General features: G+C 44.4%; 1 protein-coding gene across 2 annotated transcripts; it reads right to left on the reverse strand.

Annotated features, from left to right (window-relative positions):
* Positions 1-1748: 1748 nt before the first annotated feature.
* Positions 1749-16725, reverse strand: KARS1 (lysyl-tRNA synthetase 1). Of its 2 annotated transcripts, none has more exons than XM_026495266.3 (14): positions 16581-16725; positions 12173-12332; positions 11071-11236; positions 8639-8732; positions 7883-8069; positions 7667-7792; positions 6452-6571; positions 5305-5467; positions 5023-5196; positions 4780-4865; positions 4345-4430; positions 3593-3719; positions 2756-2899; positions 1749-2033 (listed from the first exon to the last, which is right to left on the reverse strand). In XM_026495266.3, exons 1-14 carry the CDS (start codon positions 16640-16642, stop codon positions 1935-1937), a joined length of 1794 nt encoding a protein of 597 aa, XP_026351051.1. In that variant the 5' UTR covers positions 16643-16725; the 3' UTR covers positions 1749-1934. The 2 variants fall into 2 exon arrangements, with proteins under 2 accessions (XP_026351051.1, XP_057170244.1); XM_057314261.1 differs by lacking the exon at positions 16581-16725 and adding an exon at positions 13917-14095.
* Between the last annotated feature and the right edge of the window lie 2 nt (positions 16726-16727).

Consider the following 16727-nt stretch of genomic DNA (forward strand, 5'->3'; position numbering starts at 1 on the left):
TTTGACAGAGAGAGAGAGAGCCAGCGAGAGAGGGAACACAAGCAGGGGGGAGTGGGAGAGGAAGAAGCAGGCTCCCAGCAGAGGAGCCTGACGTGGGGCTCGATCCTGTAACACCAGAATCACGCCCTGAGCCGAAGGCAGATGCTTAACCGCTGTGCCACCCAGGCGCCCCTATTTTTTAAAAAGATTTATTTGAGAGAGAGAGAGGGAAGGAGGGAGCAAGCACAAGTAGGAGAGGCAGGAGAGGGAAAGAGAATCTCTAGCAGACTCCCTGCTGAGCGCAGAGCCTGACATGGGGCTCAACCTGACAATCCAGAGATCACGACCTGAGCAGAAACCAAGAGTCAGACGCTCAACCCACTGTGCCACCCAGGCGCCCCTAAATAGCTTTTTAAAGGTCACTTGTGACCTCGATGGTCCTTGTTGCCTTTTTCAGTGGTAGCGTTGCTTGAAGTCCAGTAACGTATCTTCAATCTACACCCTTTCCTTTGGGAGGTCGTTTTCGTTTTGATACCATCTTGCTGAAGGATGTGCCATCTGGTAGTGTTTCTTCTGAAATACCGCCTGGTCATCTACCACCATTGCTAAGTGCTCCTGGAGCCCGTGCTTAAACACTAGTGAGGGGTGGAGATGCTTGACACTCTCTGGGGTTAATTCCTAGTGAGGGGATTCTGCATGCTCAGATCAGTGTGCTAGCTACAGAAGTGACAACTTGCTGTGAAAGTCGACTCAACTGGGACGCTTGCAGGTTTTGCTGAGGTGCAAAAGACAAGTCCTTCGTCGTAGTTTCCCTCAGCTGCTTCATGTGTTGGGGGCTGGGGGCTCCATTATGTAACAGCAGGCCCTCAGCCATACCCTTGTCTCATTCTTAGCCCAGTTGAAATGAGCCGAAGGTAATGAGTAAAGTCCAGACTCACATTCAACATCATACTTACCATTCCCACCCGATGTCAAATTAGGTCTAAAACCTAACACTCAACCTGTCCTCTCAAATTGCACTTCCTGTTTGTCCCATTTCAGTAAATGATTCTTCAGTTTTCAGGCCCCAAACCTTGAAATCGTCTTTGACTCCCTTTTTCTCACAACACACATCCCCTCACTAAATGCTATTGGCCTCAGGACCAGGCGGAGTCCAATGACATGTAAGCACGTCAGTTACTTCAAACTGTCAGCCACCTTTTCCCTTTCACTGCTGTCCTCCCCATAGCGGTATTTTCAAAACACTGCTCAGTTGGTAGAGCATGCAACTCTAGTTCTCAGGGTTGCAGGTTTGAGCCGCACACTGGGGTGTAGAGATTACTTAAAATCTTTAAAATGCAGTCCTTTAGTCTGGATCACCCTTCCTCCCCCTCGCCTCCCCACTGAGATCTGTCTCCAGATCTCTACTTAAATGTCACCTAGAGGAGTTTTCCTTGGCTGCATATTTAAAATAGCACTATCCCCATCCACCTCCTTCTAGAATAGCACCTCTGTCCCCTCACCCTTTTTTCTTAGTATGTACCAGAAATATGTATTTAATTGTTTCTTGTCTAGCTGCCCTCAACCCCTAAAAAAATACAGGTTCCACAAAAGCAGGGACTTGGCTTTTGTTCACTGCTGTCCCCAACCCCTCAGCACAATGCCTGACACAGAGCAGACATTAATATGTTTGTTGAATGAATAAAGTGGTATAATCCTAAACATTCATTAGGTCAGCTGTATGAGTTAAAGTTGACGTTCCATGGTAAACACAGTCATGAGACGAAGAGTAGAGACAAATGGTTTATTTGGGAACAAGAAGTAAAAAGGAATTTTAAATTCCTCTTCTCTCTTCTGGTGGCTGAACTGAACTGTGATCGTCAAATGGATAGCAACACACAAGAACTCCCCTGCAATCCTTGAACTTACGCAGAAATGCACAGGGCCTGAGTTACACAACTTGCAATGATCATTTTCTAGACAGAAGTGCCAGCTGTTGTGCTTTCTAATGTATCAGTGGCAGCTCCACTCTCTTTCTTGTCTTCGGGTTTCATGGCAGGAAACAGAAGTACTTCCTATAGGAGAAAATGCACTCTGAAGTAAGCAGCACGCTCTTTTTCACAGCTATCCACTCATTCCTTTTGCTTCTGGTTATTGTTGCCAAATTCAGAGATCTAGTTTTTTTTTTTTTTTTTTTTTTTAAGATTTTATTTATTTATTTGACACAGAGACAGCCAGAAAGAGAGAGACAAGCAGGGGGAGTGGGAGAGGAAGGAGCAGGCTCCCAGCAGAGAAGCCTGATGTAGGGCTCGATCCCAGAACGCCAGGATCACGCCTTGAGCCCAAGGCAGACGTTTAACGACTGAGCCACCCAGGTGCCCCTGGAGATCTAGGTTTTTATTTCAACTCAGTCCCTCTCAATTATAGAGGATGGAAAAGAATGAACACAGAGATTCTCTTACAGTATTTCCTCATCTATAACAATGGGAATAACAACAGTTTCTATACCTCATAGGGCTGACTTAAGTTACATGAGATAACACACACAGAGGGCTTAGTGTGTTCCTCGGATCCTCAAGAAATGCAAATGACAAGTATTCTTTCTGCCTCAGGTAGAAAAACCCCCAAATCCCATCAGGTCGGATGCCCTGACTGTCCTCCTGTGGAGTCACGTGTAACTGCTTTTCCTGCTCCTCCTCCTAGCCCAAAGCTCCTCCATTCTTCTCTAGGCCCACCACACCCCGCCTCTGAGAGTGGAGCTCCTTGGGGCAGTGCACACTGGAGGGCCGCCACGTACCTTGATGTTATTGGAATCTGTGAGAAACATGGTGACGCGGTCGATGCCCATACCCCAGCCAGCCGTAGGGGGTAGCCCGTATTCCAGGGCAGTGCAGTAGTTCTCATCTATGAACATGGCCTCATCGTCACCAGCAGCCTTGGCCTACAAGAGAACCGAAGAGCGACACTGTTCCAGGCTGCGTGGGGTCTAAAAGAGTGCATCAGGATAACATTCTGGGAATGTTCCACCCAGCACTTCTTGGGAATTGGTTTCCCAGTAACTTGAGGATGGAGCCATTTTTTTCAAAGACCAGGTCAGGGTCGGTGAGCCCCACTTCAGAACACATGCGAATGTCTCTGTGAAATAAACACCTCCAATGCCCCAGGCTCTGTGAGTCCAGTGAGACTAATTTTCGGAGACTGAGGATTCCCAAGAGTCTTTCCCCTCATTTCCTGAAACTACCCATCTGTGGCAGTGCTGGTGCGGGCAAGCCAGTGGGGGCTTTGTCTTCATTAATCTATCTGCCTCTTACCCCAAGCCACCTTCATAAATGTACCATTTATGAAAAATGATGTTCTCGTTAGGCAAATGTATTTTCAAGGCAAGCATCACACTCCCCACACAGATACAATCACACCCAAGCTCCTCTATGTGGAAATTCTCAGGTCCAAATCAGCCAAGTTCTCCATCTTGAAATGTGACTTCCTCCAGTGAAGTCTGTGGCTTTACCCTTCATTTCTGTTGAAGCCATCAAGAGATGCGGACAATGACAGAGACCTGGGTTCAGGCTGACACTGTCTAGCAAGTGGGCACATGAGGAAACAGCTGCCGCTGCCTCCCACCCTCCTTCCTTACCTTGGCCTGTTCTTCGAACAGCTCCCGCTGTCGCACGGGGTCGTTGAGTTCGGTGTAGGCGTTGCATATTTCCTTCTTCATGACGAACAACTCAAAGCGCTCAGTCAGACCCTCTTTAGAGCGGTGCCTGGGGACAGGAGACCAAAGGGGACCCTGAACATACAGGTTCACTAATAACATTGGCTACAAACACAAGTGTTCCTGAATTCTAGTTGATTCCTAAGCGGTGCGGATTGAGACCTGAGGCCCATATGCATTCCAGCACCAAACCATTCGGTACAGTAGTGAGGAGGGTGAGAGACACGGAAGCTTTAATCATCTTCCCAACATATCTGTGTGGGAGACGGGTGCACTGAACCATATCTCCTGTATTTATGCCCTTCTTGCCCTGTCACGCTGACTCCGGGCTGCCCATGGAACTTGCTTTGGCCACTGAGACATCAGCAGAGGCTTGATATGTGTTTGCACCCTGGGGTTTGTTCTTCTGGAACCTGGCCACTATGTAAGGAAGCCCAGGCTACGCTGCCAGAGAGGCTACATGAGGCGGCTCTGGAGGATGAGAACCCATGTGGAGGAGACACAAGGCACCTGAGTTTCCAGTTACAGCCACTTGAGTTACCCTAGCTACCACTTTGTAGAGCAGAAAGACTACCCACTGAACCCACGAACTCTTGAGAATTGTTGATCTGTGCCACTAAATTCTGAAGTTGTTACGCAGTAATAGGTAACTGAAATACCCCGTTTTATCTTACCATTTAGCCAAAGGGCTCATTATCTGCGGGTGATCACAGATGAATGTAGGATTGATGCACGTTGTTTCCAGGAACTCCCCGACAAGCTTAAGGAAAAAGCAAAGCAGAGCTAGAGATCCTTCCTGAATGGCATTTTGACCATCCCAGTTTTGGTGGAGGAGGACTCTGCTCCGACCCACTACCTGCTGCTACCGGGGTTTTATCCTAAGCCTCTCCATGGCTGGTAAGGTTGAACTGAGATTACTTAACTACTTGGCACAGAGCTTAGTACAGCAGGAGTTCAAAACTTGTTAATTCTCTTATTTCTCTTGGGAGGGCCTTCCTGAGGGGCTGTAAAAGCTAGTGGTCCACAGCAGAGCTCCCCTTCATTGGGAGCAGAGGGCTGGTTACCACAGGATGAGGGCATGTACTTGAAGAGCATGGTTTGTTTGTCACCTTATCAAGGAGCCTGGCTGTGGTCCGAGGTGGGGGGCATTCAACAGCTCTTGCCACACAGAGGTCATCAAGAATTTTCCGAGTTTCTGTAATATAAACGTACAAGTTAGGATAGAAGACATTATACTACCCCAGTAAAAAGGATATAAAAAAGAAGAGTGTGGGAAATTCTAGCCCTGAACTCATCTAATTCAATGCTGAACAGGAAGGAGGGCCATTCTGACGAGGCACGCATCACTTTACCTTCAGTTTCAAAGAGCTTGGTTTCTGGTAGCTTCACCCCCAAGACCTTTTCAAGCTCTTCTACCATGCTGATTCTCCGGAAGGGGGGGGTGAAGTCAATCTCAAAGGCTTCGCCCTCTGGGCCATCTGGATGGTAGGTGACTTTATAACTGCCTGTAATGTGCTTCACCATCCCTGGCAAAGAAATCTGTCATTTAAAGAGGACCCAAAGGAAGTCCTCCTGAAAGCAGCATGCCAGCCCTTCAGACACGTGTGAAAGACAAAGGAAATAGGAGAGGTCACCTGAAATCATCTTCTCTGTGATTTCCATGAGATCGTGATAGTCTGCATAGGCCATGTAGAACTCACAGGTGGTGAACTCAGGATTGTGAGTCAAATCAATTCCTTCATTCCGGAACTGGCGTCCAATTTCATAAACCCGGTCAATGCCACCAACCACCAGTATCTAATAACACATGGCCGAGGTCATGGCAGCTAGTTTTAACGACTCTGGAAAGTTTGTCTACAAAAGCTAATTTGGTTTTCATAGCTCAGGCATGTTTTCAGGTCCCACCCAAATGCTGAGTACCCTACTCTCTTCAGACCTTTGTAGTGGACAGTCCTCCTTCATTCTGGTTGCTCAGGACCTCTGAATATGCTTCCTCTGTTGGGATAGTACTTCTTCTTGAGTGTGACCCTCCCCAAGAAAGAAGGCTCTTTTGGGGTTAGGATGCAAGCATGTAACCCAAGCTCCCCACCACTAAGACATGCCCATGCTCATGTCTTTTGAAAGCTACTGAAAAAAGATGTAAGTATTACAGACGTCCTAATGGCAATGACCTGTGCCTAGAGCCAGAGTTATGAGCTGTGTTAGCTGTCCCTCATGGAAAAGATCCAGGTTCTCCATGCGAACAGCCCAGATAGGCCTGAGAATCATTCCTACTCCTGTGGTCTCCAAGCCTGATTCTCTGATCCTTCTGGATCCTGGGAATTGTGAGCTTCCTTATATACCTGAACACATTCTGCTTGTGCTTAAACTAGTTATAAAAGCTTCTGTTGTCGGCAAAAATTTAAAATAACAGTCTTCAATATTTTCTCTGGTCATTTATAATGCTTATTGTCAACTTCTAGACAGAGATCAAGCTTTTCTGTAAAAGACTAAAATCAGATTTAATCCAAGGAGGACTATAAACGTAAAATATGAGAACCAAAGCAGACGAGGAGGAGCTGTACACCTAGGAAAGACAATCCCTTTGCCCTCTGACCTGCAATGCTCTACTGATCTTGTGGAGAACTTCTGGAAGTGTAACACTCACAGGCTTGACAGATCAGAATACCCTCCTGGCTGTTCCACCCTCACTGTTTTTCTTATTTCTAACTGCACCTACCTAGCCAGTGGATTTCCAGCCTTCTGCTTCTCTAAGGAACAGGGCATCCTCTTACTAATTACCTTATGGTAGAGTTCTGGAGCAACTCTCATGTATAAATTCATGTCCAGCTCATTGTGGTAGGTGATGAAAGGCTTGGCCACAGCTCCCCCTGGGATGACATTCATCATGGGAGTTTCAATCTAAACGACAGGGAGAAACATTTAGTCTTCAGACAGAGGTTCTCAAACTAGAGGCCTTGGGACTAACTCCGGTTTTGCACTGATATGGTCTAAGCCTGTTATATCCCCAAGTGAAAGTTAAGTCTAATAGTCATGTGCAGGTGCTTGACAAAAAAGTAGAGATGACCTGATTTTCGAGAAGCATCTCAATTTCTATTAATACCAAACACCATTATTTTTGTACCATAAATTTTCACAAGCTGTAAATTAAATTTTTTTTTGAAGATTTTATTTATTTGAGAGTGAGAGAGCGAGAAAACAAGCACAAGCAGCAGGGTGAGGGAGAAGCAGGCTTCCCACTGAGCAGGGAGCCCAACGTGGGACTCAATCCCAGGACCCTGGGACCATGACCTGAGCTGAAGGCCGAAGCTTAACTGACTGAGCCACCCAGGCGCCCATACAATTAAATTTTTAATAAACACTGTAGGTGGAAATGCTCATATCTTTTAACTTAGTTATTATACACATGCGAAAGGCTCCAGAATATATTAAAGGGGGGGGACCACGTCCATCAGAATACATATAGTGTGACCTCATTTATGTCTAAAGCAAAAAATAAAACCCTTCTAAAACATCTGCACACATACCACATCTACGATAAGCTCAGGTATCTATGCATAGCAAGTGGTGTGGAAGGATACATATTAAACTCAAGCTTGGGGAAGGAAGTTAGTTGGGAGATACAAAAGGAGACTTTCAGTTTTGTTTCTGTTTCTTTGAATTTGTTTTACAATAACGTGCATTTCCTTTTCTTAAACAATTAAAGCCTATTTTTTTTAATGCTACAAAAAAGCAAAATGAGTTGATAACTGAACGTGGCATCATTAGCGTGTGGATGGCCCTACATTTTGTCCATTATCTTAGAATTCAGGTCCTGCCTTCTTAATCAGGGCACTAAAAAAACAAAGTGGAACAAAGACACTAGGAAGAAAGGGGACTTTTCACTGAGCACGAACAATACAGACACAGGGCATGGAAAAGGGAAAAGAAGGAATAGTTAGAGGCAGGCATAACAAGGCAGCTATCTCATCATGTCAGGTAAGAACTCTCCCTCACCTCTAGGAATCCCAACTCATCCAAGAAAGTCCTTATATATGTGATGACCTTAGAGCGGATGATAAATTTCTGCCTCACAAAGTCATTCAGGATCAAGTCCAAGTATCTCTGACGATACCGTGTTTCCTAAACCAAAAGCAACAGACAGAACGAAATCACTGCCAAGTCTGATTCAATGTCATGAGAGATCACAGTGGGGAGGCCACAAGAGCTTACCTTGTCTTTGAGGCCAAAGTGGAGATGAGGTAACATATGCAAGCAGGGAGACAGCAGTGTAATCTCATAGGGAATGATGCTCAGCTCACCCTTCTTGGTTTTCCCAGGATTCCCCTGAACTCCGATTATGTCTCCCCGACGCAGTTTGTTATTGATGTGAATAAATTCTTCCTCTGATTTATAATTCCTGAGTGAAAGTACAATGTGCTTCAGTATACAATATTCCAAACTAAAACTAACCAGTTTTTTTTTTTTTTTTAAGATTTTGTTTTTAGAGCGAGAGAGAGTACGAGTAGGCGCACAAGTAGAGGGAAGAGGAAAGGAGGAGAGGGAATTTCAAGCAGACTCCTGCTGAGCACAGAGGCCCACACAGGGCTCTGTCTCATGATCTGAGCTGAAATCGAGTTGGATGCTTAACTGGCCCTACCCCCCCCAACTGGTTTAGTTTTTAAAACTGACCTCTGGAATCCTCACCGAACTGCTGATGCCTAGTTACTGTGCCCCTGAGAAGAATCTCAGATTCTTCTGTGAACTGCTCAACTGTTATGCTCTACCTGTAACTGCTGCACAACCCAGGAGCAGTTGTTATTCTCTAGGTGACCACATGGTCTTTTTATTCTTTTCAGCCTTAATCAACCATAACCTACTTTTTAATTTTAAATACCAACAGGAAAGGGAGACCACATGGGCTTTTGTCCCCAACCATGTCGCTTTGGGCCAATCTAGAAAGGCCTGTAATGGGGTATTTCTACATACCTGGAATTGGCCATGACTTGCAACTTGACCCCCTCTCCTCTAAGGTCATAGAAGATGAGCTTTCCCCCAGAAGCTCTTTTGGCATGTATCCTACCTAGAAAAAGAACAACAAAAATACTGACCGATAGAACCAGAAGCCATTTTGTGGTATCAGTGCTAGAAAAGTTCCCTCTGCATTGTCTATGTCTGGGTAGAATGTCCTACCTATGACCACAGACCAGAACAATTTGATTTTAGCCTGAGAGTTAAGCCCAGTCTTTTTCTTCATGACAATGGTTCTCATTAAATCAGTTAAAAATGTGCAGGAAGACCTAGCTTTCAAGATGTTTACTGGACTCCTATAAGATGGCTGTTGGTGGCAGCACAGTTTTTGCATCTACCTCAACCCTCACATAAAATCAGAAAGCACAACCAGACAGGCAAGGCCAAAAACTTACAACAAAATTATGTGGGTGGATATTTCCAGGAATCCCCAAATACAAGCAATGGGGCAAACCAACAAGAACCCTAAGACCTCCATACAGGAAAAAGCTATAGGGAGCAATGGGGTGTCTGATGGGTCTGAGAACTGGAAATTTCCAAAACAGCCATAGGTAGTCACTGGAAAATGTGGCAGTTAACTGGAGGATGGCAGCTGAACCCAGGAGGGGATCTGCCCACTGCCACATGGGTGAGTATAGGGGGCTGGGTTTGCACAAGGTCTACATGGGCTAACACCCTTCAGGAACCTGCTAAATTTCAGGAACCTGAAGGGAGCTAGGGCTCCCTTCTAGGACAAGGCCCACAAAACTTAAAAAGACCAGGAAAACACAGACAAAGAAAAGAGAAGGTCCAACAAAAATGAAGAAGGGGAACAGAGCCTGGAAATCTCAGAAAGCAAGCTGCTATAATTCTGAACACTGAACAAAACAACAAGTGAAGCTGGAAAAGCTATCTCAACTAAGCTTCCTTTTAACATTTAGAATACTAATTTCACATAAAAATAAGCAAGATATAAGCACTGAGGTGAAATACCAGTTATTAAATAAAAAAGCACTCAGGACAGACATGCTAAGAAAAAACCAAACAATTCTATTTCACAGTGAACTGAAAGACATTAAGAAACTGACATGAAACAAAAAGCCACACAAATTACAATCACTGAAAACCTAAGAAATGAAATGACACATGAAAAAAATCAGAAATAAAGTAAAAAGTCATTTCAGAAATGAAGACTGAACTAGAAGAAAATAGAAGTGAATACAATAATGCCTTAAGAGAAACCAAGTGGGGAAGAAGAAAATTTAAATATCAAAGGATAAAGAAAGAGATAAAAAGGATTAGAGAAAAAGTGACAAATACTGAAAAAAGGGGAAGACCCAACACGTGGACATAAGGAGTCCCAAAAGAAAACCAAAGCAAGAAACAGGGTATAAAAAAAATTATATTTTAGAACAATTTCCTAGAAGACTTGAAAATACATATTTAAAGGACACACTGTGTACCTGAGAATACTGACTCAGAATGACTACATCGAGACACGTTTTAATAAAATTACTAGGCTTCAACCTTTGGGCATTTAGTTATTGGCAGAGGTTCTCTTTGGGTAGTTGGAATTATGGGTAATTAAACTTTTCTCTCTGCTTCTTTGAATGTTCTAAATGTTCTACAATTAACAGTTTTATTATTTTTCTGGGAGGGGGAGAATAAACACATTTTTTTTTAAAGATTCTCTTTATTTTAGAGAGAGAGAGCGTGTGTACGCAGGCAGGGGGAGGAGCAGAGGCAGAGAAAGGGAATCTCCAGCAGACTGTGTGCTGAGGCACAGCCAGACGCGGGACTTCATCCCAGGACCGAGATCACGACATGAGCCGAAACTAAGAGTCAGACACTCAAATGACTGAGCCATCTAGGTGCCCCAAAGACATTTTTTTAGAGTAACCTCTATCCCCAAAGTGGGGCTTGAACTTATGACCCCGACATCAAGTTGCATGCTCTATGGACCAAGCCAGCCAGGAGCGCCAGATTTTTTTTTTCTTTTAATTAAGGAAAAGATCCCATGCAAGATACTAGAACACCAAAATAACCATGTTCTAGAAATACAGTCTCAGTGTAAAACATTCTTAGGTCATAGGTGGGAATTTTTAGGAGCATGGGGCCATGGTTAAGGGGAAGTCCTCCTAAAGGACTATGAACTAGCAGCAGCATCCGGTCAGGAGTTCCCCTCAGGAAATGCCCCTTCCCCTGCAGCATCACTTCATCTGGAATACAATCTCACATGTCATAGGGCTGCTCTACTTCTTTCTGTGAATGAAACAGAGCAGCCCTGTCCCTCGTGAAGTGTAGCCTCAGACACAGACTACTTGAAAGCAAGACCAACCCAGACCTTCCTTTGTGCTACCGTAGAGGCCTGTGCTGTGGGAACTCAGCAAACTGCCAGGGAGTCCTCCTACCTGCCACCTTTAAGGTGATGTCAGTCAGGTGGTCCCCAGGCTGCAGGTGACTGTATTCTTGGATGAAATGAGTGAGCGAGACATCAACGTGGAACTTGTGTGGGTACGGGTCTTCCCCGTTGATCTTCAGTTGGTGGACTGCTTGGCTGCGGATCTTGAAGTATTGCTATTGGGGGAAAGAGAAAAAAGCCTTGAGAAGTTGAAGCTGGTCAGGCCAGTGGCCCATCCTGCAGAGTACTGTACTCTGCCCCAGAGTGGCTCTAATACACTGAGGTTTCCTTAACCGAGCTCTGCACACCTCTAAAATCCCAGGATTTGATACGGAGTGGGATGTACACTTAAACTATGCACGGTGGCCAAATCCACAGGTGGAAATGAAGGCCAGAACTCCAAAACGCAAGATTCAGTGAAAAGAAAAACTGGAATTCTGCCTAAAATAAGTTAATTTGTACAGGTGGCCTTGGTTAGCACTTTTGTGGATGCGTCTATGTGGTGAGTTACTTATCTTTTTCCTACTTTCCTACCTCTGGCTACACATTAGACTTTTTCCCAAGACCAGCCACTGGGCCCTGGAGGATATAAAAAGGGAATATTCTAAGGCTCGTGTTGGCACGCTTTTTCTGATGCAACCACTCAACTCTGCTGTTATGTGAAAGCACCCTTAAACCTATGGGCATGGCTGTGCTCCAATACAATTTTATTTTCAAAACCAGGGAGGAGGGATGAGATGAAAGACAAGGGAAGGTGGATCTGGCCTATGGAGTACAGTTTGCTAATCTCTGGCCCAAGGTAAACCCTAGCCAATCTTTAGGGAGATACCTTGTCTGGATCTACTCTAAGGCCCAGATAGTTTCAGGGGAGATATATCAGTCATCTGGAAGTACTGGATTCTCCCAAATGCCTGTTGAGAGTTGATTCGGAAAATGCTCATGGCTTGTGCCTTTACCAGATGGAGTAGCAGCCTCCCTCGCCCCCCATCCATTTGCAGCAACCAGGGCTCTGCTTTTTCCAGTTCCTTTCCTACTTATCTTCTTAGTCACTGGTCCCAATTATTTGCCTTAAGCTTCATCAGAAGCTTCCCCATGGGGTCCAGGGGACTCACATTTGGGTCCAAACTCTCCTCCTCAGCACCGACACCATTGTCAGTGGTGTGGTTGGTGGCAGCAGCAGTGGCCTGGCTTTGCTGTTTTTCACTGAGCTCCTTCTGCTTGGCCTCCTTCTCTGCGATTTTCTTCTCGGCTTTCAGGCGTCTCTTTAGCTCACTGTTGGGAAGATGCAAATGTTCAATGTGACAGTTGCCTGAAGAGTCCTCTCCTATGTTCTGCCCCATAACCCCTTTTCAAAAATATGAACAGCCTGGGGGGGAAATGCTCTTGCCTGGTTCTACACCCCCACTTCTAGTCTGTCAACTCTATAGGTGAACGAGACAAAGGAAAAGTAATCTTAGAATCAAGATGTGAAAGATCTTTCTCAGCCTCTGCTTTCCAGTGTGAGATTCCAACTAAAATCAAGATACTCTAGGACAAAGAAACACCGAAACAGGCAACATCTCCAACTTTGCCTGCCACCCCTCTCTACATCTCTCCAAGGAGTGGGTTAGTTTTGGGTAGGGCATGGTTGGGGAGAGGTGGCTCTTCAAAGTTCAAGGAGCCACAGCACTAACAATCCTTCCCTCAGCATTGGTCAATGCACTGACAATGGCCCTCAGTATTGGTCTGTCTGCTGAGCCTGACTTTGACAACAAACTGGCAGAACAGTGTATAAAACAGCGTGGAGTAGGGCATAATATAACAACTTTGGAGTCAGACTGCCTGGGACTAAATCCTGATACATCTGCCTAGCAATTATAGGACCTTGGACAAGTGACTTCCCCCCATCTATAAAATGGAAATAACAGAAGACACTCCCCTCCCCAAATGTTCCGAGGACTGAGATGACCCCACCCTTAGCATTTAGTAAACACGCAAATGTGAGCTATCTTAGGTATCTAAACCCTTCATTCTTTGCACCCAGGACAGAAATCTTACATTCAGATACATTTCTGGTTAAATCCCTCACTATCTACACTCTGATCTGAAATCTTGCTATCGGAAACCAGAAACCAAACAGATTTGCGTGGAGGATATCCTCAGTATTCAAACAGAATTGATCATTCTTTCAAACCACCAATGTTAATCAAGTAGTCTATAATAAATGAACCATGGCAAATGATACTAAGTCATGCTTGCGTATTATCCAGCTTTAAGGCACATTCTTAATCTTTGGTATAAATTTAGAGTAACTAAAAAAAAATGTGATTTGAAATATTTAAGTAAGAAGACTGACTCTGAGGGCTTCAAAGTAGGCATCTCTAGATGTAATCTGTCGTGTAACTTCTGTGAAGACAAACATTCCAGAACTGTATGCTAGGTTTATTGTGCTGTAATTCAGTCAACAGGCACTGGAGCCTATTTGGTTTTTCCTAGCATTAACAAAAAAACCGGTTTTCCATTCAACTAGATGTGTTCTTTAAATCATTAATCCTAAGGAAAATCCAAGGAAGTCCTAGGGACAGAACAAAGACTAGAAACCAAATTAATCTCAGGAGGAAACCAAGTCCAGAAAGACAGGAAAGGGAAAATAACGTTTGCTCTCAGCACTGTTCTAATATAAGATTCACAAGTCATCTCAAGGATCTAGAGTGAGAAACTGAATTTATTAAAGAGAAAATGAGAACTATTGGTTTTGGTAGTAGGGCTCTGTTTCCTTAACAACAAGTCCAAAGACTTAGCCAGAGGCTTAACAGATAAGGACCTAAGTAAGGGAAGGATTTTTGCTCCCAGGGCAACAACAGTAAGGGCACCAACCTTCTTTTATCAGAAAGTGGCTTGTCCTTGTGAAGCGCTGTGAGAGGAGCAAGTTGATACAGTCGCAGCTCCCTCTGCCCCCACTGTGCCCAGGAGGTTTGGCGCAGGGACCCCCTAACAAGCCTTACAGCAGCTTGCGTCAACATGGCAGAACACCCCGGAACTAATGATTACCACCACCTAACAGGAAACAGAGATGTGGTGTCAGATGGGACAAAACAGTAATATATACACCCAACCAGCACTCCTACTCTTATGGGGGGGGCTGCACAACCTTGTAGTGTTCCATTGAAGACCCTCTTAACTGACAACAACCCTCTAACACTCACTGCGCTGCAACTCTGACAACGTTCTGTCCTTGCTATGGTAAAAAGGTACATATCTGGGTCAAAACTCAAGACCAAGGCAATCAACAGTTTATAGGTAGAAATGATCACAACAACCTAGAAAATAGGGCAACAGGACAGGAAGCAGTGTTTCTGAAGCCCCTGACATGTGGCTTCTCTCTTGGCGATTAAATATCTGGCCACAAGATGGCAATGAGAAGCATAGGAAATGTCACCGTCATTTGAAAACTCTAGATGAAGCTAAAAGCAAGCCACACAAAAGCACCTCTGAGTCAAAGATAAGACTTGTTTGAGCTCTAGGAACAAGGAGGAAAGGAGAATTTCAGGAAGGGTCCTGGACTACATTAACCTGACCTTTCATTTTGGAATGACTCACCTGGCAGGCAGCCCACCTGTTTTTAAACTTGGAGAAAATAACTGGCATAACATGGTGCAGACCAAGAAGTCCCAAGTACAGTTAAGACAAGAAGGAAATGTTAATCATTAAAAAAATTATTTTAGCCCCTGGTCACTAGAGGAATATACATCAACAGATTTTTTTAGACAATGTGAGGAGGTATGGTGCAGGCAGTGTAAAGAGCATGGGCTGTGGAGTTCCGGACATGGTTTTCGATCTCTGCTCCAGAGCCTGAATCAGTGACAGACCACACTTTAGGTATGCACACTTTAGCAATGTATTTAGTCACTCAGAGCCTCAGTTTATTAATTTGAAAAATGGACATTAATACTTCCCTTGCAAGGTTATTCTTGAGATTAGAAAGTTTATATAGTTCAAGCATAGTGTCTGACACATAAAACCTGCTTTAAAAAGTGTAGCTGTAATTAGTTAGGGAAAGTCAGTAGAAAGGAATTAGTCAAATTCCTCGATTTACCTTAAAATTGCACTCAAATGGAAACTTTGCTTAGGAGGCATTTATGACTTACAACCTTTAAGTTCATTTTTAGTTGACCTTAAACAACATGGGTTTTAACTGTGCAGGGTCCATTTATATGCAGATTTTTGTGGGGGATAAATACAGTACAGCACTGTAAAAGCATTTTCTCTTATGATTTTCTTAAAAAACATTTTTTCACTACTAACTTAATTGTAAGAATACAATATATACATAACATACAAAAGACATGTTGATCAACTTTATGTTATTGATAAGGCTTCCAGTCAACAGTTGGTTTTTCAGTTTGGGGGGAGTCAAGAGTTACACTCGAACTTTCTGTCATATGGGGGTCAGTGCCCCTAACCTCTGAGTTGCTCAAGGGTCAATTATACTGATGTAACAGATCAAAGTTCAATCAATTTTTCCAAAAAACGTTAAGTCCAAGACCAGGTTTCGTTTATAGAGATGCATCAGATACTCTCAGGACAACATAGTGGGTGCTATCAAACCATCAATTCAGATGTTTCCTTTCTCATTTTTCTAGGATATTTGAAACATAAATCCGGAGACACAAAGGAAGGTCAATTTTTCTGGTTAAGTGTCTATTTCATCAGGGCTGAGCCCCAACGCACTAAGGCAGCCATTATTTGTAATGAACTTAACTTTTCTCCTATGCTTCTGGAATGGTACTAGTTATGCACCATCCTTGGGAATGCAGAGAAAACAAATCATTGCCTGGGTTCTGTGCTTCAATTGAAGAATCCTAGTTGAGAGGGAATGTATTATATACACCCAGGAATATACAACATAGCCAATTAACTTAAGACTAATCTTGATATTATATTCACACTCCAAGGATTTGGGGTGGTTACCAAAGATCTATCCAGCAGTGCTTCAAAGTGCAGCCTTAGTGTAACGATTGAATCAAGACAGACCCTACTGCTAGACTTCGGTCACTCTATTTAATACTCACAGATCCTTAAAATAACCCATACGGATAGGTGCACAACACAGTTTTAGAAAGGATCCATTTAATACGTAAGATTCAGAATAGCCGCGATGAGGCTAAGGAAAATTTGAAGGTCTTCTCTTAAAGCTCGGGTATTTAACATATCTCAAAGGGTAGCGAGGCGTGGCTCAATAAAGAAAGAACGCATTTTTTTCAGAGAGAGGGGAAGGGAAGGAGTAAGTTTCGTTTTTTTCTAGAAATTCTCATTTCTCCTAACTCCAGAAATACGACCACAGGACTTCACCAGAGCCCGACCCCGGGGCAACCTGGGGGATGTAGTTTCCGGGCTTAGCGGCTACGTCCCGGCGTGGCTGTTACCCACGAGAACCGGCAGGAAGGCCCCAGGCACAGCCGCCTCGGCCGGAGCCACGAGGCGCTTCCTAACCCGGACTGTCCGGCCGCAAAGACATTAATGACTCGCGGCGACACTTACTTTTTGCTCAGTTTTGGCTCGCCACCGTCCACTTTCACCTCAGCCCCCTGCACCGCAGCCATCTTTCCCGAGGGCCCGACCTAAAAAGGACGGCGCTCGCATAGTAATTTCCAGGTCACGGCCAGAAGCTCCGCCTCTTCCGAGGAG

The sequence above is a fragment of the Ursus arctos genome, unplaced genomic scaffold, assembly GCF_023065955.2.
Source record: "Ursus arctos isolate Adak ecotype North America unplaced genomic scaffold, UrsArc2.0 scaffold_19, whole genome shotgun sequence".
Classification (NCBI taxonomy): domain Eukaryota; kingdom Metazoa; phylum Chordata; class Mammalia; order Carnivora; family Ursidae; genus Ursus; species Ursus arctos.